Source organism: Rattus norvegicus, chromosome 9, assembly GCF_036323735.1.
Source record: "Rattus norvegicus strain BN/NHsdMcwi chromosome 9, GRCr8, whole genome shotgun sequence".
In the NCBI taxonomy this organism is placed as follows: domain Eukaryota; kingdom Metazoa; phylum Chordata; class Mammalia; order Rodentia; family Muridae; genus Rattus; species Rattus norvegicus.
Genome location: NC_086027.1, coordinates 84,063,628 through 84,088,899, shown reverse-complemented (window position 1 = coordinate 84,088,899; position 25,272 = coordinate 84,063,628). Strand labels below are relative to the sequence as shown.

Here is a 25,272-nt window from a genome sequence, read left to right as displayed (position 1 = left end):
CGCGCTGTCATGTGACGTGCCCTAACAGCCCGGATGGGAGGCCCACGCATGCGCGGTGGCAGCTGCCGTGATCCTGCACCCACGAAGTTGTGCTTCCAGGGTGCTGGAGTGGTGACCCGGGGCGGGCGTCGAGGCTTCTCAGCCTGAGGTCTTTTCCCGGTGTTTACAGAGCCACTGGAGATCTCCCGTGAGGCTCCGACCGAAGGAAGTGGGCTTCCAGGTCCCCAGGATCTTGGCTAGGATCTGCTTGAGATCGGGAAGGGCGGTGCCATCCCCATTACTCAACCCTTTTCGCCTCCATTCCCCTCCCCTCCGCGGATAAACAAACACCAGCGCGTGACATTAATGACTTCAAAGCAGCTTCACCAACTTCGAAAAGTTGCTTCTTCCTTCTTCGAGCGTCGGCCCTCTTTCTTCCCCAAATCTTTCAGCGGCAAATTGGGTGGAAGGCGTGTTTGAAAATAAAACATTCCAGGCGCTGTTTACTTTGGGGAGACTTGTTTAACATCGTACATTGAGGCTTCATATCTTTTGAGATCATTTAATTGCTGGAGTAACCCTACAAAATACAGTATGTATTCGAGTTTTACACTTTCAAACTTCTAAGGGGCGTAAAGGTTCAACAGATTCCCTTCCACCTTGTTCACAGTTCTCCCACGGGTAAGTTTCTTGTTTATCTTTCCTGTGCATTGCTGATTGAGTGCGCCTTCCCTAAAACCTGGGAAGCAATCTCGTGTTGCCTCTGTGTTAAGCTAGTTAATATCTGTACCACGACCCCAAAGTCTGGTCGGCGCGTTCACCCTCGGTGTGTCGCGGTCCCCTGGGAATGGTATCCCAATTCATCCCCAGTGCTCGGCGGGAGGTTGGGCAGGGCAGGAGGCGCTTCCTGCTGGGCGTGCGGATTCGTCGGCAACACTCCCGCAGCTTATAAACGCCAGGCGGACACGGCAGGGACTGAGAACACTTCTGAGCCTCATACCTCCCAGTTTGCCTGGTGAGCGCCGCGCGTGTCATCGGGCACTGGGGAGGCCTAGTCGCACGCGGAACAGGAAGAGGCGTCCCACGGCTGCCTGCGAGAAGGGCGGCGGCCCTTTCGGGAGAGGTGGGCCTACGGGTGAGGACGGCTCTACAGGTCACTTACGATTCCTTCCCTTCCCTTCCACCTTCTCAGGGTGGCAGCTGACGGGGCGATGGACCTGGCTGGGCTCCTACTGGACGAAGAAGGCACCTTCTCCCTCTCTGGTTTCCAGGACTTCACGGTGAGAGCGCAGTCCGCCTGTTCTCTGCCTTTGGGAGTCGGAACTCCTGGGTGTTTACTTGCTATGCTCTGTTTTGGGCGACTGTTTAGAGCATGCCGACTTGGAAACCCATGCCACCTGGGCCTGAAGGCAAAGCCTCAGGTTATAAGAGGGGAACGGCTAGTGATTAGACTGGGGTCCATCTGATTTCTAATTGTCTAGTCTTCTACTGGGAGCCCTCAGTGATGGCAGGGGCAGGGTGAAATTGTCTTTCCCTGTGGACAAAACTAGGCTGCCATTAGCAAATGATCCTGGGAACTCGGGGCTGGGTAGAGTATAGGCCCAGTGGCATACCCTGGATTTCCACCAAACCCTTCCCTGTTCACTCTCCACTACTCCTGGCCCTGTTTCAGTTTCTTCCAGGACACCAAAAGCTGAGCGCTCGAATCCGAAGGAGACTCTATTATGGCTGGGACTTGGAGACAGACTGCAGCCTGGAGGAGCTCTCCAGCCCTGTGGCAGGTTAGGCTGTGGGGTGTGTGTGTGTGTGTGTGTGTGTGTGTGTGTGTGTGTGTGTGTGACTGAGCAAGTGGAAACTTGGAGGACTGGGTTGTCATAGTCACCCAAATGCCTGGAGGTTTGCCCTTCTGAGCTGCACTGTGTCTCATTATTACTAGCTTGGTTGGTACTTGGTTTGACAATGCAGGCCATGTTTCAAATTCTTTTAGCCCACATGAGTAAAAACAGCTCATAAATTGCAGTCACTTATTTTTATGGCTTTGTGTGTACTCGGTGAGCATTCTACCACAGAGCTCTATCCCAAGTTCTACTTCCCCTTTTGATTTATAGGTCAGAGATTTAAGTTTCCTAAGAATACATGTTACACATTTCTCACATAAACAAGGCACAGTTCTCAAACATTAGGGGAGGATAAACATGAGTAACAGTAGAAAAGCAAGACTTTCTGCTGAAAAAAGCTGAGAGTCACCCTTGGAATGGGCTTTTATCCACTTAGAATTTGGGGGTGGGGTATGGTGGGAAAATCAAGGGCTGAAGGGTTGACACAGTGTCTTACTGCATAGATCTGAGTAGCCTGGAACTCACTGTATAGATCTGGGTGGCCTCTACCTTGTGGTAATCCCTCTGCCTTCATGGCTTGAGGTTTGAGATTGCAGGCCTGCTTCATCAGTTCCCTCTCCCATCTTAGGAGAATTTGGTTTCTAGTTTTAGTGACAATCGTGTCCCCTAGGCCTTCCCTGACAGTAGTGGGAACTGCTGTGTATGCTGGAGCTGCTTATTCTGCTCCCCTATCCCCTTGCAGACATTACTGTGGAACTTCTTCAGAAGGCAGCACCCAGTCCTATTCGCCGACTCCAGAAAAAATATGTAGCCCACGTGTCCCGGTGAGCCTGGGTTCGAGGGGATATAATGAGATTGGGCGTGGGATGTTATTGTCTCTAAAGAGAAAGGGTAATGAGCATCTTGAGAGTTGGAGGAGCTGAAGGGCCCTTGGGTTTAATTACTGATCCTTTCTACCTCCCAGGGAGGCATGCATCTCCCCTTGTGCTATGATGTTAGCTCTGGTGTACATTGAGCGACTCCGGCACCGAAACCCAGATTACCTGCAGCACGTGTCGTCTTCTGATTTGTTTCTGATCTCCATGGTAAGATACTCCTTTTATCTTCCTGGTGAGCCAAGCACCAGGTATGAACTCCACTGATGCCATTCCCGGCTTCTCTGTAGATGGTGGCCAGTAAATACCTTTATGATGAAGGGGAGGAAGAGGAGGTCTTCAATGATGAATGGGGAGCTGCTGGGGGAGTTGCTGTGCCTACTCTCAATGCCTTGGAAAGGAGCTTTCTGAGTGCCATGGTGAGTGATTATTTTCTCATCTGTCTTTGGTTGGTTTTGTTTGTTTTGCTTTGTTTTTGAGACAGGGTTTCTCTGTGTAGCCCTGACTGTCCTAAAACTCTCTCTGTGGACTAGGCTGACCTTAAATTCAGAGATCCTCCCGAGTGCTGGGATTAGAGGTGTGTACTACCGCCACTTAGCTTCTCATCTGCCTTTATTTTCCTTCATTCTTTGTTCTCTCTCAGCTTTCTGTTCTCTCTCTCAATCTCTCTCTCTCTCTCTCTCTCTCTCTCTCTCTCTCTCTCTCTGTGTGTGTGTGTGTGTGTGTGTGTGTGTGTGTGAGTGAGTGTGTGTAGACAAGATAAACTTGGGTGTTTTCCTGAGGACTTGTCTGCCTTGCTTTTTGAAGTAGGGTCTCTTTATTTAGCCTGATACTCAGAGTAGGTTAGGCTGGCTGGCAGACCAGTGAGTCTAGGGGATCTGCTTGTCTTTGTCTCCTTAGTGTTGAGACTGTAAGTGCATGCTACCATGCCCACTTCTTTTACATGGGTTCTGGGGATCTCGGTTTCTCATGCTTATATACAAGGTATTTACTAACGGAGATAGCGACTGATCTCCATTCATTCTCCCCACCCCCTGGTTGCATGTCTTTAATCCCAGGCAGACCTCTGTGTGTTTGAAGCCAGCCTGGTCCATTTCAGGACAGTTAGGGCTACATCGTCAGACCCTGTCTCTCTCTCTCTCCCTTTTTTTTTTTTTTCAAAGATGTGTTTGTTTTCTGTATATGAGTACACTGAAATTGTCTCTTCAGACAGACCAGAAGAGGGCATCAGGTCTCATTACAGATGGTTGTGAGCCACCATGTGGTTGCTGGGAATTGAACTCAGGACCTCTGGAAGAGCAGTCGGTGCTCTTAATCACTGAGCTATCTCTCCAGTCCCCAGACCCTCTCTCTTAATACATTTTAAATCAGGCTGACCTAGAACTCATTGTGTAGACAAGGCTGGTCTTGACCTCATGATGAACCTCCTGTTCCTTCTCCTGCTTTTGTCTCCCTGCCGATTATAGATGTACATGCTGCACCTAGCTTTGCATGTCTGTCCTTGTGTTTTTGGTAGACTCTCCCTTTCCTGTCCTTTCAGGACTAGTCTAGAGGTTCCTGAAGCAATGAGTCTCAAAGTAGAGGGTTTTTTCCTCCTCCTCCAAGGACACACTTTGAGGCAGAACCTGTAGTATTAGCCTCTGAATATTTGTCCTCGAGCCTTTTCTGCCTTAGGTTTTGAGCTCCATATGGACACTGACCTTCTTAGGTTTATTTTCTCCACTTGCACTTTATAGAGGGAATAACTCGTGGTCAGGTTGGTGGTGATAGCACAATACAATTTGCGAAAACTCTTTGGAGAGTAGCTAGCACATCTTATTGACTGGTGGTGTAGCTGTCTGATCAGGTCAGGTGGCTTGTGGCTAACATTACTGTAGCTCTTTCCTGTTCTTATTTATTTAGGTTTGTTGAAGTCGCCTTATCCTATAGTTCAGGCTGGCCTAGAACTCACTTTGTAGCCCAAGCTGGCCTGTAACTTGCGGTACAGTTGCTTCAACCTTCCAAGTACTGGTATCATAAAAATGAATTACCATGCCTGTCTTTTTTCTTGCACACAGGACTGGCGTCTCTACACTGATCCTCGGGAGATCTTTGAGGTGCTGAGTTGGCTGGAGAGTTGGTGAGTTCTGGGAATTAGTAAGAGGGGTTTGAGACATTCAGAGGCCTAGGCAAAAGCCATAGGGGCTAGAGATAAGATCTGTGTACCATAGGGGCTAGAGATAAGAAGAGAAGAGAAAGAATTGCTCAAAGTGGTCATTGCCTAACTCTTCTGCCCTCCTTTGGTGGTGTGAGCAACTTATTTAATTTAGGTCTTGGTCTCACCTTCTGGGTCAGTGAGAAGCCTAAAGATCTGTGCATTTAGCCAGCTCCTTAGTGTTTCTGATGGGTCCTGAAAGGTTAAAAGTTCCCCTGGGCTAGCTGCAGAGAGTCCCCAACCCATCATTTCTTCCTATTAGTGTGGCTGAGCAGCAAGGACGGCGGCGGGGCTGGTACACCTACACAGACCTGTGTGTGCTGCTGGAGCAGCCAATGTGGCAGCTGTCTCTGGGCTCCCTCTGCCAGCGGCTGGTAAAGGTGAGAAGGGGTTATGAAGAAGAGGGGCTTGAGTAGGTTTGGATAAGCACATGTGAGTGCCTCTCTCTCTCTTTCTCTCTCTCTCTCTCTCTCTCTCTCTCTCTCTGTGTTGAAAAACAAATTCTGAAAGGCTCAGAAGAAGTTGAGAATAGATGGGAGGGCGGAGGCAAAGGGAGCTACATAGAACTTCTACTTGAGAGACTAGGAGTAGGGAATAGCTACAGATAGTCAACAGCCTGATGTTTTATTTTTTGTTTTTATCTTCTCTCCTGCAGCTGTCCTGCCTGTTAGCCGTGGCATATGTGAGCAGCGTGGCCCTGGCTGTGGCATCCATGGCTGTAATACACCAGTCCTTGGGGCTGTCCTCCAGCCCCTCACCAAGTCCTCCTGAACTCACACTGGTCCCCAAGAACCTCTTGCAGCCCTGCATACCTGCCCCTGTGCCACAGTGCCTGACTAATGTCTCCAGCTGCCTGGAAGACAGTGTAGAGTTGCCATCGCTCTGGGGCAGTCTTCTGGACCCATTGACACCCCCTCTGATGCCTCCTCCAGACCCTCCTGCCCCACCTACTCCTTTCCACAAATGCCCCTTTTGCCAGAAGTTCCAGAGAAACCCCCCAAATTGCCGTGCCTGTCACCAGCCTAACCGTACGGTGTCTATTGGTCCTATCCACCCCTTTTACCATACCCATGGCCTGGCCCCACCCTGGCTCTGGAGCCCAGTGGCCCCTCCATTCCTCCAGCCCCAGCAGTGTTCTCTTTTTAGTGTCATGAAGCTGGCTCGCCTCACGTCTGTTATTTTCCCAGGTTAGGTAGGGCTCGGAGGAGTGCATTAGAGGGTTTGGGAGTCCTTGAGAACCTGGAAGAGGAAAACTTGATTTAGATTTTTGCTACCTCTCTGGGCCCTTGGCTAGTCCCCTGTCCTGCTGGGTAGGAACATAAGGGATTATGGGGGCAGCACAAGGTCACTCACTCTCCTAGACCTCAGAGGCTGGCTAATAGGCTAGGACACCAGTGGTGCCTGGGACAGTGTCAGCTCAGTGACCAGAGGCATGCCACAAATGACAGAGAATCACCTATCTCTTTGCCTTCACAAGCCCAGGAGGGTAGATTTCTGCTTTGAAGTTTCCAGAGATGGGAAGGTAAATGGGAGTTGTGGGAAGTGAGTAAGGAGAGTGGGAAAGCATCGATGTGAATCTCTGATGTGTGAGTCAGGAAAACCAAGACGAGAGATGCTGAGGGACAGAAGGCTCCCCAAGGCGGGAAACTTGCCACACCTGTCCCTTGGACGAATTTGTCATAGCCAAGAATTGCTGGGTCCTTTAACCTTGTCCCTTTGTCTTCCAACCATAGCATCCTGCTCCAAGGCTTCCCACTCTGCCTTTTTGGGTGTTCTCTTCACAGGCCTCTCTGGGCGCCACTGCTTTGTATCTGGGTTTTTCATGCTTTTATAGAACTGAGGTTTCAATAAACAGTTTCTGTTGCATGGCCTGGTCTTTTCCTTCTGCAGCATTCTTTGATGATCTTCCAGCCCTCATCTGTCTCCAAGTCAGATGCCCAATCCTGTAATCAGCATGTAGGCATTTTCTCTGAGCTGTTTTAGAACTTCCTAATAGTTACTGGTTCCCGTTTCAAGCTTTCCTGCATCCCTGCTGCTACTTCTTCGGGTGTGTGTGTGTGTGTGTGTGTGTATGTGTGCTGAAGTTGCTGGGTGTGGCCTGCCATGGGGTACAAGTGGTGACAGTTCCAGGCCTGGGAAAGCTTATCTGTTGTTGCATATCCTGGGTGGGTACCAGCCTTGTGGATCCTGATGGTTCAAAGCACACATCCAGTTGAGGTCCCAGAATATAAGCTCGCTCTGCTGATCTCCTCACAAGGTGACTTATGGAAGTAGCTGGTTTTGAAGAACAAGAGCTGGGTCATCACTGGAAGAACGGATCTTTGGTGTATTTGGACCTCTAGCCTATTGCTAAAGATCACTCAGGGAGTGTGAGGACTGGGAATAAAGGTCTGTGGGCTGGTGGGAGCTGCTGCCTCCAAGGGGTCATCGTATAATATTTTGTTATGCAAAGGATGGCCTTGCTGGGCACCAATGAAAGGAGAAGCCCTTGGTCCTGCCAAGGTTGGACCCCCAGTGTCCGGGATTGTGGGGAGAGGTAAGGGGGGTAAGGGAGGTGGATGGGAAGGGGAACACCCTTATAGAAGGGGAGGCGGGAGGGGTTAGGGGGTTTATGGACAGGAAACTGGGAAAGGGAATAACATTTCAAATTAATAAATACCCAACTTAAAAAAAAAAAGAAAAAAATAATCTTTTGCTATCTTTGAGGATTCTACTGGCATTTTTTTCAGCCTGAGTAGGCTAAATATCCTAAAGGGCTTAAAACCTCCTTTATGATGAGCAATTCCCAAGTCATTATCATCACGAATATGAAAATCCTGTTTTATCTGAGCCTAGGAATGAACTCACTAGTTCAGGTTAATCTGGAACTTGCAACTTGCTATCCACTTAACATCTGCCTTCAGAGTGACAGGATACAGGCATGAGCCACCATCCTACTCAATCCTAATGGTATATTTTAAGTGTAAACATTTTTGTGCATTTAAAAAAAAAGAAATCTGAGGCCTCAACCCTACACAATGAAAGGTGCCTAAGGACTACAGTGAGTGGGAGGAGCAGTCTTCTCCAGGGGCAGCTCATCAATTGGACATCCCATACTAGACGGTCAGCTCTGAAAACATACATACGAATAACTATACAACTGACAGGTTACACTTGGGAACATGTACATACACATATTCATGTAATAACAGTGGAAAAGGCAATGACTTTGAAAAATGAGATGGAGGGACATGAGAAAAGGGAGAAATAATGTAATGATAATCTCAAAACTAAAATTAACCTCAATCTGAAGGGAATTATAGTAAGTGTGTACTCTGTTCAATGTTTTACCAAACGTTTGCTCACTATCAGAGAAAACCGGGTCACCAATGCCTATGCCATCTGAGTTACCAGTGAAGTGTCATTATCGGCTGGCAATGTAGCTGTCACATGCACAGTGATCCTATTTATGGGTGTGGGCAGCAGATTGTGGCATTGTCCTCTGGTTTATTTGTGCCGGAGCAGTCACACTTTGTAATACACGTTGCTGTTAAGTACTCTGAGTGTTATATACAGTGGGCTGTCTTATGGGATGAGGGCATCAATGCACTGGTTTTGTTTTGAACTGACCTGGGGCATGTCCTGTTTGCCTGAGGAATGTGTACCTAACCAAGGGGATGCTGAATGTTGATGAGAAGAGGTGGTTTGCACAATTTCCACAAGGCTGTTTTGATAGATGTCCCCTAACCCTCATTTCCAGAAGCTGGTCTAGAAGCAGAGGCTATGGATGAACATTCTTGAGGGAGGGGTCCAGTACTCAGCTGCTAGGTTAATGGCTGATGGAATTTGCACAAGAGCTGGGCAAAGGTGAAAGAGCCACGTCCTGTTCCCAAACCCTTATCCCTTTTCTCCGCTTCATTGACGCCCCCCACTCCCTCCCCACCACAGCTAGCTTACTCCACCCAACTCCACCCTCTTTTTACTCTACTCAACTAGCCCAAGGCAGCCAAGACGCAATCAAGTCAGGGCAGCATGAGCAGATCACCTCCCCATCCCATTCCACTTCTATCTGTGGGCTCCCAGGATACCCCTGCTCCCCGTCCACCACTGCTACCCCCTCTCCAGGATCCCTCCTCCCGCTCTTGGGCCTCTTGGTGTGGGCCTTCCACCTGGGGGCTCAGCTGTCTTCTGGCTCTACAGGTAGGAGGTGGAGGCAGTAGGGGTTGGCACTATCTGAAATGGAGGGAGTCAGCGAGTCATGAGAAACCTACAGATGGGTATTTTGAAAGCTCCTCCCTCTCCATTCCTCTATCCCCAGCATTTCCTGGTCTTGACATCTCTGCTCTGGGCCTCCCACCTGCTGCTGCTTCACAGTCTCCCCCCAGGAGGGCTCTCATACCCACCTGCTCAGCTCCTGGCTTCCAGTTTCTTCTCATGTGGCATGTCTACGGTCCTGCAGACTTGGATGGGCAGCAGGTGAGGGGAACTCCTTTGAGAGAGGGAGTAGTCTCTCAGAAAGCCACTTAGGGGAATCCTGTTGACTGCCACCTGTTTCCAAACCTGCTGAAGCTGCCGTCCCTTACAGGCTGCCTCTAATCCAGGCTCCGTCCCTAGAGTTTCTTATCCCTGCACTGGTGCTGACAAACCAGAAGCTACCTCTGATGACCAAGACACCTGGAAATGGTGAGTGCAGAGTAAAGGTGGGCTAGTGGTGGAGGTACAAGTTGGCTGGAGGTTGGGCAATACTAGGCATTGTAGAGGTCTTGAGGTTACGCCAGGCATCAGCTAGGATAGGAGAGCATGGAGTCTCTGTTCCATCTATATCTTCTTTCTGCACCCCAACTTCCAGCCTCCCTCTCCCTACGCCTGTGTAGTTTGACAAGAAGTTGCCATGGCCCGGAGCTCTGGAACACATCTCTCCGAGAGGTGAGTGCCTGGAAGAAGACAGCAGAAGGACTGGACGGTCCCAGCCTGGAGAGGCTCTTGTTCCCATCATTAGACACTGATGTTATGGGGAGGAGTCAGGCAGGGGCTTATCCTTGGAGATAGTTAAAAGTTCCATGTTGAGGTCAACTTGGTTGAGTAGAAATTCTTCTATCTGTCCTCCTCTCTATTCCCTTAGGTGTCGGGGGCAGTGGTGATGTCCGGGCTGCTGCAGGGCACTATGGGACTTCTAGGGGTGCCTGGTCGTGTGTTTCCCTACTGTGGGCCACTGGTGCTGGCTCCCAGCCTGGTTGTGGCAGGGCTCTCTGCCCACAAGGAAGTGGCCCAGTTCTGTTCTGCTCACTGGGGCCTGGCCTTGCTGTACGTGAGTCCTGAGAGGTGTGGGTGGTAGCCCAGTAGGTGTGTAGACCATGGGAGGGCAGAGCTGCTCAGGTCCCATAACCGCCTGGGCAGGGATAACAATTTTTGGATTTGGAATCCAAGGCTTTCCCTTAATTTATTTAGTCTCCCTGATATTCATAGTCACATGCTATGGTACCTCAGGGTTCCTCCTTACCCCTTCCATGAGGAGTTTCTGCCTTGGGACCTCCATTTATGATATTCTGCACACTCACATTGTCATCATTCAGGATTCTGATGCTTGCTTCTGACCCACAAAGCTTCTTCTCTTCCCTAGGCTCATCCTGCTCATGGTGGTATGCTCCCAGCACTTGGGGTCCTGCCAGGTACCCCTTTGCTCCTGGAGGCCAGCTTCAACCTCTTCAACTCACATTTATATTCCTATCTTCCGACTCCTTTCGGTAGGTGGGGCTCTGGGCAGATGACGTTAGAAGAGCTGACTGAGGGGCATAGCTAGGTAACTTACACAGCTGTGGTCATACACTGGTAAGCTGGAGGCAGGAAAATTCAGGAGTTCAAGTTCTGCTACTTAGAAAGTTTCAGCCCATGGTGGGATGCACAAACAAACAAACAAAACCGTTAAGATACTGATGCTCTTCCAGAAGACCCAAGGACCCATTTGGTATGCATGTGGGCAGCTTGTAACTGCCTATAACTCCTGCTTCAGAACCCAAGTCTCTCTTCTGCCCTTCAAGCACTGTCTCCACCCTCCCATCCATAAAAATAAAATTGTTGAGCTGAGTGTGGTGGTGCACAGCTTTAATCCTAACACTTGGGAGGCAGAGGCAGGTGGATCTCTGTGAATTCGAGGCCAGCCTGGTTTATAGAGTGAGTTCTAGGACAGCCAAGGATACTTAGAGAGACATGCCTCAAAAATGAGATAAAACAAAATAGGTGAAACCAAGAAAAATGGACTGATGTGGACTGTTCCTGAGGTCTTGTTTCTGAGTTTCTGTGGACCTCACTTGCCCAGGCTGCCTCAGAAGGTCATGGGGAGGAGGGGCTCTTTGTCATGTCAGTACTGTTCTCCAGGTGCTTGCCCCTGTGGCCTGTGTGTGGCTCATCTCTGCCTGTCTGGGTCTGAGTGTTATCCCCTTGCAGCTGTCTGAGCCCTCCGATGCACCGTGGTTTTGGCTGCCTCACCCAGGTAGGCTTTCTCCCATGCTCCCCTTCTCCTGCTCAAATAATCAAATCAAGATTTAATAGACTTCAGCCAGATGAGTTGGCACACATCCATAATCCTGGTACTTGGGAAGTAGAGGCAGGAGGACTCGAAATTCAAAGTTGTCCTCAGTTACATATCAAGTTTGAGGCCAGCCTGGGCTACATGAGACCCTGCCTCAAAATAAATAAATAAATAAATAAATAAATAAATAAATAAATATAAATAAATTTAAAAACAACAAAAACACAAAACAATATCAACAACAACAAAACCCAAAAAACTCCCATGAAAGAATTAATGGAACTCACTTCTCTTCTCACTTCTGAGTTAAATCTCATAGTTTCCTAAAATACAGGTGGAGAAATTGCCAACTTTTGGGATCCCCGCCCACACACACACTGCAGGTGTGTTGCTTGGGTCAGTGTTGTGAGGCTAACCTGTGTATTTCTCTCCACCCCACTGTTTACTCCTGACACTCCTGATCAATTAACAAGTTGACATTACCAGCATCTGCGGACATTTCTGTTGGTAAACTGTAGTTACCTTAGACTCGGTGTGTGTGAAATTTTGTCATTCATGTTTATAAGTCATGGTGGCAGGGGGGTCAATCAACTCAGAACCTTGTGTGTACTCAGCCGAGTGCCTTACATGGAACTCTCTACCCCAGCCCTCCAGTTAACAGCTTATAATGGCCCGTCGAGTTCTGATTAGGCCCTAAACATATGGTAGGCATAGTGAGGAATGCAGGTGTAATAATACCTGCTTTATGGAGCTGATGGTCCACTGGTGTAGGAGTCATATAAGCACCTACGTAAAGGTGAAATTGTCATTGTGGTAAGTGTACCTGGGTGCAGCTAGGCTTTGTGGTGAGATCCGATGGGGGTTCTGATACCATTAGAAGGGTTGAGAACATTTTTTGTTGTTGTTGTTGTTGTTTTTAAATTTAGACCATCTTTTTTAGAAGCGTTCTTTTTAAGTATATTTTGATGATTTTTTAACATGACTTTTTTTTTAATAATGTTTGTTTTACGTGTGAGTGCCCTGCTACACATACACCTGCACGGCAGAAGAGAGCATTGTGTGGGTGCTGGGGATTGAACTCAGGGCCTCTGGAAGAACAGCCAGCGCTCTTAACCTATTTTGATTGTTTATTGATATGTTCCATACACACATACAAATGCATCTTGATCATATCCAGCTCTCCCTCCCACTCCCTGCCAGCAAATCCCCATCCCCTTTTCATGGGCCTTAAAAAAAATTTATTCACTGAGTCCGATTAGTGCTGCCCATATGTGCATGGCGGTGGGGCCATCTACTAGAACACATGAAGCACCTCCTCTGAAGGAAAATGACTGTCCTTTCTCCAGCAGCCATAACCTAACAAAGCTCCTCAGCTAGCGATGAAACCTCGTGAACCTTTACTCTATTCATGCTTTCGTGCTGGAGTGGCGACTGGCTTGACCATGTTTGGGTCTTTCTTGTGCACTTAGCCATGGCTGCTGAGAGTACATGAGTGCAGTGGTCATGTTACACCCACAAGACTTCTCCCAGCTCTTATGTCCCCGCTCCTACCCCCCCTTTAGAGACAGGAGCTCGCATAGCTTTGGTTAGTCTTGAACTTGCAATGTAGTCAAGAATGGCCTTAAACTCCAGATCCTCCTGTCTGCACCTAGCACGTGCTATAATTATAGGGGTGCATCACCACACCTGACTAGGAGAAATACTCTTGAAGAAATGAGACAAGATCTTAAGAGAAGGAGAGGTTGCAGCTAGTTGGATAGGAGGCAGGAGACCAGAGTGAACTAGGTAAACAGTAGATGCAAGGGCCCTGTGGTTATCAGGAACACAGCAAATCCAGCTTCTAAAGCAAGGCTAATGTGTTTGAAGTGAGATGGACTAGGAACAGAACTTCAGACCAAAGATGACTTTGTATTGTAGATTGTAGTGAAGAGAAGAGTCTCTCTCCTAGAGTGCTGTGGTTTTGCCTCCACAGTTCTTGAAAATCTAGAACATCTGGGATTCTTATGGCACAGGCGTTTAGAGGCAGAAGGATGCTCCAGGCTTGAGTCTGGTCCCCAGGTGACTCCTTTTTCTTCCTTAGGTGAGTGGGAATGGCCCTTGCTGACACCCAAGGCCCTGGCTGCAGGGATCTCCATGGCTTTGGCAGCCTCCACCAGCTCCTTGGGTTGCTATGCCCTGTGTGGCCAGCTGCTGCATTTGTCTCCTCCACCACCACATGCCTGTAGTCGAGGGCTGAGCCTGGAGGGGCTGGGCAGTGTGCTGGCAGGGCTGCTGGGGAGTCCCCTGGGCACTGCATCCAGCTTCCCCAATGTAGGCACAGTGAGTCTTTTCCAGGTACGTGGTTCTGAGACAGGACTGGGGAGCTGAAGGTACAGGGGCCGGAACTCACACTGGTTGACTGCCAGCTGGGTTAGCTCTCAGACAGGCCTTGCATTGAGGGAGGTGCCTAGAAGTGCTAAGTGCTTTGACTGTGGAGAAACAGGAAATTGTTATGTCAGGTGTATCAGGAGCTCTGCTAAACCTCAGTAGAGTGACGGATGGGTTAGAGAAAGCCCTGGTCTTCTGGGAACTTCCTTAAAAAGGAAGTATATAGCATGATTTCGGGGAGTAAGTACGACCATGAAAGCAGTGGTGTATGGGCCGAGTCAAGGATGCATAGAGGATCATGTTTAAGCTGGGGTGCAAAGGAAGGAGTGGGCCAGGCAAGGAGGTGGCTGTGCTTCCTAGTGTCTCTTCTTCCTCCATATAGACTGGTTCTCGGAGAGTGGCCCACCTAGTGGGACTGTTCTGCATGGGGCTTGGACTCTCCCCAAGGCTGGCTCAGTTATTTACCAACATCCCACTGCCTGTGCTTGGTGAGTAGATAGGTGGAAAGACAAGTACTGGAATACTATTTCCCCCAGTATGACCCAACCAGTTGGCTAGGCTGATGCTGTTTCTTCTAAATAGCTTCTCTGAACAGATATAAACATATGATCTTGTTTTCTTAACTGAACCGAGTCTCTTGCAGAATCAGAAACAAGGCTGTTGGTAGTATTTCCTCATTTCAACCACCAGTCTGTCCTACAAACCCTGAACTTTGTCCTCTCCCCACATCCTTGTTTTCTGTGGACAGGTGGGGTACTGGGAGTGACCCAGGCTGTAGTTCTGTCTGCTGGATTCTCCAGCTTCCACCTGGCTGACATTGACTCTGGACGAAACGTCTTCATTGTGGGCTTCTCCATCTTCATGGCTTTGCTTTTGCCAAGGTGGCTCCGGGAAGCTCCAATCCTCCTTAACACAGGTAGGTGGGGTGGAGCAGAAAAGGAGTTCGTTCCTCACTAGTGGAGTTGAGGCTTTAGGCTCTCTGGATTCTTGGTCTCACAACAGGATTTTTGCTTGTACTTCATTCAGTTATTTAACAAATATCCATTGAGCACGGTGCTAAGTGCATGCCCTGGTTTTATTTCTGTTGCTGTGGTAAATCACTCAGATCAAAAGCATTTTAGGGGAGAAGAGTTTTATTCAGTCAACAATTCCAGGTCACATTCCATCACTGAGACAAGCCAGAGCAGGAACTCAAGGCAGAATCCTGGAGGCAGGCCTATAAATAAAGACTATACAGCTTTACTTCCAAACAAGGAACTTGCTTCACAGCCAAAGAAATACATCAGGAACCATGGAGGATGCTGCTTGCTCGCTGGCTCACAGGCTGGCTTACACACAGCCAACTTTCTCATACAGTTAAAGACCACCTGCCAAAGGAATGGTACTGCCTATGGTGGGCCAGACCCTACTAAGTAAATTACCACAATCTCCCACAGACATACTCAATAGCCAGTCTGATGTAGGTAATTCTTCAATTGAGACTCTCCTCTCAGATGACTCTAGGTGGTGACAAGTTGACAGTTAAAGCTAACTAATTACAAAACCCTTTCCCTCAAACACATTAAAAAAAAATAAACATCTAACTAGGTCAGAACACAAAGAGACCTTCTAGGCTGGGCAGTGGTGGTGCATGCCTTTAATCCCAGAACTCCAGAGGAAGAGTCAGGTGGATCTTTGTGAGTTTGAGGCCAGCCTGGTCTATAGAGTGAGTTCCAGGATAAGGAGAGGTACATAGAGAAACTGTCTCAAAAACAAAACAAAACAAAACAAAACAAAAAAAACCCCAAAACCCAAAAACCAAAAAGAAAAGAAGTATCTAAGCCTAGCACCCAGGAAGCAGGTGAGGTCTCTGTGAGTCTGAGACTAGATGCCTACACAGTGAGTTTCAAGCCAGTTAGGGCTACATAGTGAGACAAAAACAAAAACCTGTGGAACTCAATGACAAGAGTAGCTTCTGCCTGAGCTACTGAGGTGATCCAATAGAATTGGACTGGTCTTTGAGGATGGGAAAACGTAAATATATTTGGCAAAAGGACATTTCTGTGAGTGAGACAGCGTCTCATTTTGGAACCTAGGCTGGCTTTAAATTCTTGGCAATCCTCCTGCCTCCTCCCAAGTCTCAGGATTATAGATGTAAGCCAAATGCACAGTTAATAAGGTCATTCTTGATCACACTTCCATCATATGCAAAGATAAAAGATTGGATTACAGGGTAGAAATAGCAGATGCTGAAAGCGTGGTTTATCTGGAGCAATGCTTTCAACTGGGGTTGGTTTTGCCCCATGGGGAACATTTAGCAAGGTCTGGAGATGTCTTTTTGGATGTCATAAGTGGGGAGAAAGAGGGTTGTTATCGGGATTCAGGGATTACAGAGGTTATTAAACATTATTTGATACCGTGGACAGCTCCTTATACCAGACTTATCTGGTCCAAAGTGTTAGTAGGACTGAAGTTGAGAGGCCCGGGGTAGAGCAGAGAAGGTCAAAAGTGGGAGAGACTAGGGCTTTGTAACGCCACACTTTCCAGAGAAAGGGAGCTTTGGACAAAGGGTACCTGGAGGGAATGTGGGTGCTTAGAAAACAGGGTGCTGAGAAGGGATGCTATGGGTAGAGCCTGAGTGTGGGAAATGGAGTGTGTAGAGGGACAAAGGTAAATGGGACGGAATGACAGCTTAGTGAGATGTGTCTCTGGTTCGATCGAGACTTAGTTTAGGTCTGAAAGGGAAGACTCATTACCTGGGACAGTATCAGTTACCTTCCTGCCTGGCCCCAACCCTTTGTAGGCTGGAGCCCCATGGATATGTTTCTGCGTTCTTTGCTGGCAGAACCCATTTTCCTAGCTGGTCTATTGGGCTTTCTCCTAGAAAACACTATATCTGGTAAGTTGAGAGTACATCCTAAGGGAGGGGCTGGGTAGTCATTACTCCCTGGGTGGACAGTGACCTGGGCAGCCCCTCCTTTTACTGATTTTTCATTTAAAAATTAATTTATTTTCGTTTTAAATTATGCATATGTGTGTCTGTAGGTATCTGTATTCATATAATGCAGAGATCAGTGATGCCAGAACCTCCCAGACCTGGAGGTACAGGCAGTTGTGAGCTACCTGGGATGGAACTTGGAACTTGGGTCCTCTGTAAGAGCAGTACCAGCAATTAAGAGCTGAGCTATCGCTCCAGCCTGACCCTCCCTCTTTTACAGGTACACGGATTGAGAGAGGCTTAGGTCAGGCCCTGCCAACTTCTTTCACTGCCCAAGAAACGCAAATGCTTCAGAAGTCCAGGAAGAAAGCCGCTCAAGAGTATGGGCTTCCTTTGTCTATCAAAAACCTGTGTTCCTGTATCCCACAGCCTCTCCGTTGTCTCTGTCCAATGCCTGAAGACTCTGGGGATGAAGGAGGATCCTCTAAAACAGGAGAGACAGCCGACTTGTTGCCTAACTCAGGGGAGTCAAGCTCTCCGGATGGCAGAGAAGGGTTTAGGTCCTAGTAATTACCAAAACCACCATTTTTGTCTTAGTTTAGCAGTAACTCCCACCTTGCTGGAGTCTTGCCCCCAAGGCCCGCTAGTAGGATGGGCTTTCTTTCCTCCTCTTAATAATTAGACTTGAGTGTTCAGGAGCAGGGGTATGGTTTAGTAGGTCAGAAGTGAATAAATTAGATTTTTGCCTGTAAACTGCCAAGGTTGCTTGAATGAACTCTAGCATTCAAATATTTACTGAGTGCTTCCCATGTGCAAGGTCCTACATCTACGGAAATGAATATGACAGGGTCCCTGCTCTCTCCCTGCATTTAAGATTTAAATAACTAAAATGTAAAGCAGAGGACAATCTATAATAAAGATGAAAATACAGATGAAGAGGCAAGAAGGAAGTAGTACTTCGTTTCAACTGAGGGCAACATGAAAGGAAACCCGCAGAGTTGCGAGTGGCCTTAACAAATGAGGCTTCGGGCCCCGCCCATCACAGGCCTTGGCTCTGTGCCACACCCCAAGATCCCGCCTTCCCGAGTGTGTGTGTGTGTGTGTGTGTTGGGGGGGTGGCCTCTACCCTAGGCCTTTCAGTTTGCGCACCAGGGCAGGCCTGCCGTGAGGAGGGTGGGAGTTCCCGCAGCCGTTGACGGTAGGTGGGATCGGTTTCGAGTAAGCGCTGGGATCTGGGTCCTTCCGGATGCCGAAAAGCTGAGATAAACTCTTACAGTGGCACCCGACAGGGCGATTTTTCCCAGAAGGGACCGCGCACAGCCTGAACTTTGGGGCAGACCTCCAGGAGTGGGCGGGCTTGCGCATGCGCAGTCCGCCTTCGGCCTCTGTCTTTGAGGGTGGTGTGTGAGACTCCTCCTTAGCTGGCTTCGTGTTCTGCCCGCTGGACTGAATTAACTTTGTTACCCTTTGGGTCCAAGAGCCTTACCTCTGTGCAGCGGTGTTGTAAAAGTGAGAGACTGGCGACAAAGTCCCTACAGGGGAGGTGAATGGACGCCTAGGGCGCTCGGGGACCCGGGTTGTGACCTCTGGCTGCAGGGCCTAAGGTTTACCCTCTCTGGTGGCACAGGGCGTGGGCCGGCCGGTTGGTCTGTAGGGCCTTGCTGCCCCCTGCAGGGTGTTGTCAGAACTATGCTTGAGAGAGGAACCCAAGTGGCAGAACGTTAGTCGTGCAACTTCACATTCTCCCTCTTAAAAGACAAATTGAACTGGCGAGGTTGGTTAACATAATCTTGGAATACTAACTTGCGGGGCGTGGGGAGCAGTAAAACTCCAGAGGACTTAGATTCCTTCTCCCTCCATGCCGGGGACAGTCTCAGGCTCCAGTCTGTTCTACCACTGAGTTACCTTTTTTAATTTGGCTTTTGTTTTGTTTTGTTTTGAGAGGCTCTTGCTATGTTGTCTAGGTTGGCCTCCAAATCAAGATCCTCCTGCCTCAGCCTCCTGTGTGCTAGGATTACAGTCATGTCTCACCATGTCTGACTCACTGAGTTATACTTACCTCAGACCAGACTGAATGGTAAGAGCAGCCAGACTGAGTCTGGTGCTGAATGTTTAGACATTTTTATAGGGCCAGCTGTCCCTGGCCACATTAAAACAGCTTCCTCCCATTTAGACTAAACCATTAACTTGTGGGTTTTGACCTTCGGAACTTAAGGAGGGACCAGTTAGGCCAATAAGCTCAATTTTGGTGAGTTTTAGAGGACATGCCAGGATGTGCCTATAAGGGAAATTAGAGGGTTTGGCAACTTCATTTGTATTTCTAATCCTTCCCAATGTAAACTCTTGCCCAGTGAGGACTCTTTAATCGTTCCAAGACCAGTCTATCCTGTTGGAACAGCACAAGATACAAATAACCATCTCCACACACAACATTTCAAGGCAGCTGCAAATAACCACCATAGATGCAGTCCTGTGTCACTAGAAATGGCCACTTTTTTGAGAACCATGTGGTTAGGCAATTTTATCTCGTGCAGATATCACACAATGCATGTACTTGAACCAAGACTGCAGTAATATCACTAGGCTCTGCTCTTTTAAGTTCCCTGACATGTATACAGTCTTCTGAGCATATACATTTGTATTCCATGTGTTAATCACAGTGCAAACTAATTAGTGCCACAAGACAGGGCTTTGAGAGCTAGGAAGTGGACTGGAGAGATGGCTCAGTGGTTAAGAGCACTGACTGCTCCTCCAGAGATCCTGAGTTCAAATCCCAGTAACCACATGATGGCTCACAACCATCTGTAATGAGATCTGACACCCTCTTCTGGTGTGTCTGAATGCAGCTACAGTGCACTTTTATATAATAAATCCTTTTTTTTTTAAAAGAAAACTAGGAAGATGATGGCTTAGACCGAGTTGAAAATACTGTTCCTCAGATTTAAATGGGAAATCATATAATTTTCTTTTCAGTCTAAGTTTTCACCCTCCCCTCAGCACTTCCTTTTGTATTCATGAATGAAAATAATGAAGGAAATTTTGACTTTTTGTGCCCTCAGGAAAAATAGATTTGGTCAGATTTAGTTGCTATATATTTAACTAGGCTGAGGATGCAGCAGTCTTTATTGAGGTAAAAACATTGGTCTCTAGGAGTTCCGAGCTGTGCAGAAGGCATGATGTTGGTGACGCGGGCCTTAGTGTGGGCATGTACCCAATCAGTGAAGTGGTATTGTCATTTCCTCTGTGGTGTGAAGTGTGCTGCCTGTTCTTTTGTTGAAAGGAACTTGGGATATTTCTCTTGTCCTTATCAACATCTTGTATTCCCTGTGTGTCTGTCATGTAATGTGAAGACCAACATCTTCCATCATGCATATACACATGGATTTTTCCATAATTGTAGAGGGTTGACTTGAACAGAGTCTAGGCAAGAATTTCTGTTTTAGGTTAGGGGGAATATGATCAGGTACATTATATATGTATGAAATTGTGAGAGGACAAATAAATGAAGACTTAAAAATTAGCCCCTGGGGCTGGAGAGATGGCTCAGTGGTTAAGAGCACTGACTGCTCTTCCAGAGGACCTGAGTTCAAATCCCAGCATCCACATGGTGGCTCACAACCATCTGTAATGGGATCTGATGCCCTCTTCTGGGGTGTCTGAAGACAGTAACAGTGACATATATAAAAAAATAAATAGGGCTGGGGATTTAGCTCAGTGGTAGAGCACTTACCTAGGAAGCGCAAGGCCCTGGGTTCGGTCCCCAGCTCCGAAAAAAAGAACCAAAAAAAAAAATAAATAAATAAATCTTTAAAAAAAATTAGCCCCTGTTTTGGATAGTCTTTTTGAGACAGGGTTTCTTGTAGTCCAGGCTGGCTTTGAACTCACCACTATGTAGATTGAACTTTTATTTAATTGAAAAACATTTATTATATTTATGAGTGTTCTATCAGCATGTATACCCGCATACCAGAAGAGGGCAGCACAACCCAGTATAGATGGTTGTGAGCCACCATATGGTTGCTGGGAATTGAACTCAGGACCTCTGGAAGAGCAGTCAGTGCTCTTACCACTGAGTTATCTTTCCGGCCCCCTGAAGAAAAATTTTTTATTTTTTTTTGTGTGTGGGATTAAGGATGTGTGTACATGTGTGCGTGTTTTCATATAGTTGTATGTATAAGCACACTGAATATGAAGGTCAGAGGACAATCTCAGAGGTGCTTCCTACTGTTTGGGGTAGAGTCTCTTTTTAGCCTAAAACTTTGTTATCTAGGCCTGGGTAGCTCCACCATCCTGAGTCTTGTCAGTGATGAGATTACAGATATATAGCATCCCAGCAGCCTTTTATGTAGGTTCTGGGGATCTGAACCCAGGTCCTTATGTGGCAAGCATTTTACCAGTAAAGCTAGTAGGGCTAGTTTCACCCTAGCTGGACCTTGATCTTCCTACCTCTGTCTCCCCAGTGCTGGGATTGCAGGTGTAGAACATGAAGTCTGCTTTAGGATTTTACTGTTCATTCACAATCTTTGTGAGCTTTGCCTTTTTCTCTTTTTTCTTTTTGCCTTTTTCTTTTCTTTTTTTTTTTTCTTTTTGCCTTTTTTCATTATAAAAAAATGACGGGCTGGAGAGATGACTCAGTGGTTAAGAGCACTGACTGCTCTTCCAAAGGTCCTGAGTTCAAATCCCAGTAACCACATGATGGCTCATGACCATCTGTAATGAGATCAGATGCCCTCTTCTGGTGTGTCTGAAGACAGCTACAGTGTGTGTATATATAATAAAAAAATAAATCTTAAAAAAAAAAAACCAAAAAGCTCGCTCTCTCTTTAAAAAAAAGGGGGGGGGGTTGGGGATTTAGCTCAGTGGTAGAGTGCTTGCCTAACAAGGGCAAGGCCCTGGGTTCGGTCCCCAGCTCTGAAAAAAAGAAAAAGAAAAAAAAATGACAACACTTATTTGGTGCATATGTGGCAGTCAGAGGACAACTAGCACGAGTCCTGGGGATACAACTCAGGTCATCCAGATTGGCAGAAGTGCTTTTTCTGCTGAGCCATCTTACTGGCTCAAACCTCACTATTAGCAATCAACCAATCAATCATTTTGTTTGTTTCTGAGACAGGGTTTTTCTGTGCAACTCTGGTTGTCCTGGAAATCACTCTGTAGACCAGGCTGGCCTGGAATTCAGAGATCTGCTTACCTGTACTGGCACTAAAGGCCTGTGCTACTATGGGTCAACTCAATCAAATAATTTGAATGTCCTGCCCACTTAGGACTTCAATTGCGTGCGTGCGTGTGTGTGTGTGTGTGTGTGTGTGTGTGTGTGTGTGTCAGAGAGAGAGAGAGAGAGAGAGAGAGAGAGAGAGAGAGAGAGAGAGAGAGAGAGAGAAGAGTCTGAGAAAGATGGGATTCAAATAAGGATTCAGTAGGAATGGCCTGGGTTCCCATATTGTATTAAATGCATCAGTGTGCTGAGTTTTAAACACTATGAAAGAAAAAGATCTGCTTTTTCTTCCTCTTTCCTCCGTCTCTCCCCTTTTCCCCTTTCTTCCTCTCCAAGGTTAGTCTGTCTCATGTATCCTCAACTGGTCTGGGAATCCTGACCTTTCTGCCTCAATCAAGTTCTGGGATTACAGTCAGGCAGCACCTTCATGGTAAAGACATGTTTTATATTCTTTAGGAACCTAATGGGAGAAATATTCTGACCTTTAAAAACGATGCTATTTATTTTTATGTTATGTATATGAGTGTTTGCCTGCACATCTGAGGGTACTACAAGTGCAGTGCTTGAAGGGGTCAGAAGAGGACCCCTCTTCTGAAACTGGATCCCCTGAGACTGGAGACACAAACGGTTGTGAGCTGCCATGTCATGGGTGCTGGGAATGGAATCCCCATCTTCTGGAAGAGCAACCAGTGCTCTTAACCTCTGTGCCATTTTCCCAGTCACAGATTGTGGATAAATTTTAGGTTAGTTGTCAAGGGGTAGTTAGGTTGATGCTAGGCTGGTTATATGAAGGGAATCTGTGCCTTCATGCCTGTATTTTACTGGGGAGGATTTTCATGTGGTTTCAGTTGACATGGAGTTGTTAGCTCTTGCGGGATCCATTTCCTGAAGGCACTGTGCTAAATTAGGGCTTTTCTGCAGATGGAGGAACTAGAGCAAGGCCTGTTGATGCAGCCATGGGCATGGTTACAACTTGCTGAGAACTCACTCTTGGCCAAGGCTTCTATCACCAAGCATGGTTATGCCTTGCTGATTTCGGATCTTCAACAGGTGTGGCATGAACAGGTGGACACTTTGGAGGTCAGCCAGCGAGCCAAGGTAAGAATGTCAGTGTGAAGAGAAGTATCACTGTGGGGTGGCGTGCTGGCTGTAGGACACGAACAGCAGCCAATCTGGCTATCTGTGTGTTGGCAAGGAAGGATGGACTGGTTTGAAGCAAGTTTAGGTTCAGCATCCTTATCCTAAAGATTCAACCTCTGAAATGCTCAAAATCTGAAACTTTTTACATTCTTACAACTCAAGCACTCCAAAAGTTTTAGATTTTGGATCATTTCAGATTTTGGATTTTGGGGTTAGAGTTGTACAACTGGTAAAAATCAGTGCATGTATTCCAAAGTCCAAGGAACTCAGAAATCTGAAACATCCTGAGATAGAAATGATAGATAGATAGATAGATAGATAGATAGATAGATAGATAGATGATAGATAGATGATAGATTCTGCACAAACAATAATGCATTATGTCATCCATACTATATGATGTATATAGGCCCTCCGTGATCTTGTGCAGGGCAGAACTGTAGAGCAGGCTAGTTGATTTTGCAACTCTTTGTTGTCTTCATTCTGCTATAGTGCTTCCCCTTTGTTCTGTCCTCTCCTCCCCACTGTGTTCATGGCCCCCCTTTGCTCCCCACTGTGTTCATGGCCCCCCTTTGTTCCCCACTGTGTTCATGGCCCCCTTTGCTCCCCACTATGCTCATGGCCCCCCTTTGCTCCCCACTGTGTTCATGGCCCCCTTTGTTCTCCACTGTGTTCATGGCCCCCTTTGCTCCCCACTGTGTTCATGGCCCCCCTTTGCTCCCCTTTGCAGCATTTTCCCTTCCCACCCTCACTCTGTACTGCTTTGGTCTCTAGGAGCTGAACAAGCGCCTCACCGCTCCCCCTGCAGCTTTTCTCCATCACTTGGATGAAGTGCTTCGCCCACTGTTTAAAGATTCTGCCCACCAGGATGCTGCTCACCCTAGCAAAGCCACTTTCTCCTGTGATCGTGGAGAGGAGGTATTGATCCTGAGGGTGCGGAGTGAGCTCTCTGGTCTCCCCTTCAATTGGCATTTCCACTGTCTTCCAGCTAGTTCTTTACTGGTAAGTGCGATTTAGATATAGGGTACAGGTGGGGATCCCAGCTACTTCTGGTAAAGATCTGGGTGCCCTTGTATTTCCTGTAAACCTTGTTTGAAATTCTTTTCTAATAATAATTTTTAAAAAGTCTCCCTGACTATACCAGAAGCTAAGGAGATTGACTGATATAGTCTTATTTTGCAAAGGGAGCAGGGAGGGTTGGAGCTGTATACTTTATTTGGTGACTTTATCCAGTATTATTACTTTAATGACAGGGTCTCAGGTATGCTAGGCTATGCTAGAGTGATCTTATCCTTTTACCTGAGTGTTGATTACAGATACACCACCATGCTCAGCTGATGCAGTACTTATGCAGTTGAACCAGGGCTTCGTGCTGCTGTCTACCAACTGCAGTATATCCTGGCTTTTCTTGGTTTATTTTACTTTATTTTATTTTATTTTATTTTGAGATAGGGTTTCAGTGTAGCCCCGACAGAGATCTACCCGCCGCTCTGCTTCTGGTGAATGCTGTTACCATGCACACTTTTCTTGATTCTTTTTTTTTTAGAGTCATATTAAGAAGACATGAAATTATGATACAGTGAAAGATTGCTTTGAACTTGAAGCAGTCCTACTGTGTCAACTTCCAAGTGCTGGGATTTACCACACCTGGCTTAAGGCAGAGTTTTTAATAGTCCAACCTGTGATTTGTCAAGACAGTTTTGACAACAGAGTGGAGTGTGATGCTTTTCTAAGCATTTTCTCCTCTTTTTTTTTCTTTTTTTTTGGAGCTGGGGACCGAACCCAGGGCCTTGCACTTGCTAGGCAAGCGCTCTACCACTGAGCTAAATCCCCAACCCCCCTTATGATTTTCCTACTAGATATCATTTCCATTTGTTTTCCAGAACAGGAGACATAAAACTATCCAGCCTATTAATGACCAAGCTAGAATTTGAACTCTACATTAGTCTGTCCAACCTTAAAGACCTCTTTTAAAGACTAGGAGGATCCTACCTTCCTCTTTCTTGTAGCTTTAGTGCCCTGAGAACTCTTTTTTTTAAAAAAACGGATGAATGAGTGGATGAATTAATACTTTATGTGCCTTGGTGTTTTACCTGCATGTATGTCTGTGTGAGGGTGTCAGGTCCCCTAGAACTAGAGTTATAGATAGTTGTAAGCTGTCATGTTGATGCTGGGAATTGAACTGAGGTCCTCTTGAAGAGCAGTTGGTGCTGTTAACCACTGAGCCATCTCTCCAGCC

General features: G+C 47.2%; 3 protein-coding genes across 22 annotated transcripts in view; all 3 read left to right on the top strand.

The window, feature by feature from the left end:
* The first annotated feature begins 11 nt into the window (after positions 1–11).
* On the top strand, positions 12–6,752 carry Cnppd1 (cyclin Pas1/PHO80 domain containing 1). 2 transcript variants are annotated; one of them, XM_006245226.5, is made up of 9 exons: positions 12–994; positions 1,172–1,259; positions 1,652–1,760; positions 2,560–2,641; positions 2,782–2,902; positions 2,983–3,111; positions 4,750–4,811; positions 5,149–5,266; positions 5,542–6,752. In XM_006245226.5, exons 2-9 carry the CDS (start codon positions 1,191–1,193, stop codon positions 6,076–6,078), a joined length of 1,227 nt encoding a protein of 408 aa, XP_006245288.1. In that variant the 5' UTR covers positions 12–994; positions 1,172–1,190; the 3' UTR covers positions 6,079–6,752.
* Positions 6,753–6,948: 196 nt separating this feature from the next.
* Positions 6,949–17,614, top strand: Slc23a3 (solute carrier family 23, member 3). Of its 7 annotated transcripts, none has more exons than XM_006245260.4 (13): positions 6,949–7,422; positions 8,626–8,732; positions 9,184–9,341; positions 9,451–9,548; positions 9,715–9,791; positions 9,988–10,169; positions 10,486–10,609; positions 11,241–11,355; positions 13,475–13,728; positions 14,144–14,249; positions 14,510–14,677; positions 16,544–16,639; positions 16,959–17,614. In XM_006245260.4, exons 3-13 carry the CDS (start codon positions 9,307–9,309, stop codon positions 17,243–17,245), a joined length of 1,542 nt encoding a protein of 513 aa, XP_006245322.1. In that variant the 5' UTR covers positions 6,949–7,422; positions 8,626–8,732; positions 9,184–9,306; the 3' UTR covers positions 17,246–17,614. The 7 variants fall into 7 exon arrangements, with proteins under 7 accessions (XP_006245322.1, XP_038939900.1, XP_038939902.1 ...); XM_039083972.2 differs by having other exon boundaries at positions 8,626–9,065; XM_039083974.2 differs by lacking the exon at positions 8,626–8,732 and having other exon boundaries at positions 6,949–7,143.
* A 124-nt stretch (positions 17,615–17,738) lies between these two features.
* Nhej1 (nonhomologous end-joining factor 1) overlaps positions 17,739–25,272 on the top strand; it is a 96,167-nt gene continuing 88,633 nt past the window's right edge. For 5 of the 13 annotated variants that reach the window (XR_005488935.2, XM_039083877.2, XM_063267393.1 and 2 more), the window contains exons 1-4: positions 17,751–17,876; positions 22,230–22,323; positions 22,815–22,991; positions 23,808–24,035. Coding sequence is in view for 11 of the 13 variants with exons in the window: in XM_039083877.2 (XP_038939805.1) it covers positions 22,321–22,323; positions 22,815–22,991; positions 23,808–24,035 (408 nt within the window). In the remaining 2 variants the exon portion in view is untranslated. Of the gene's footprint in view, positions 17,877–17,949; positions 18,453–22,229; positions 22,324–22,814; positions 22,992–23,807; positions 24,036–25,272 lie in introns of those variants that run through there. The other 8 variants (XM_017596524.3, XM_017596523.3, XM_063267394.1 and 5 more) reach the window with 8 other exon arrangements.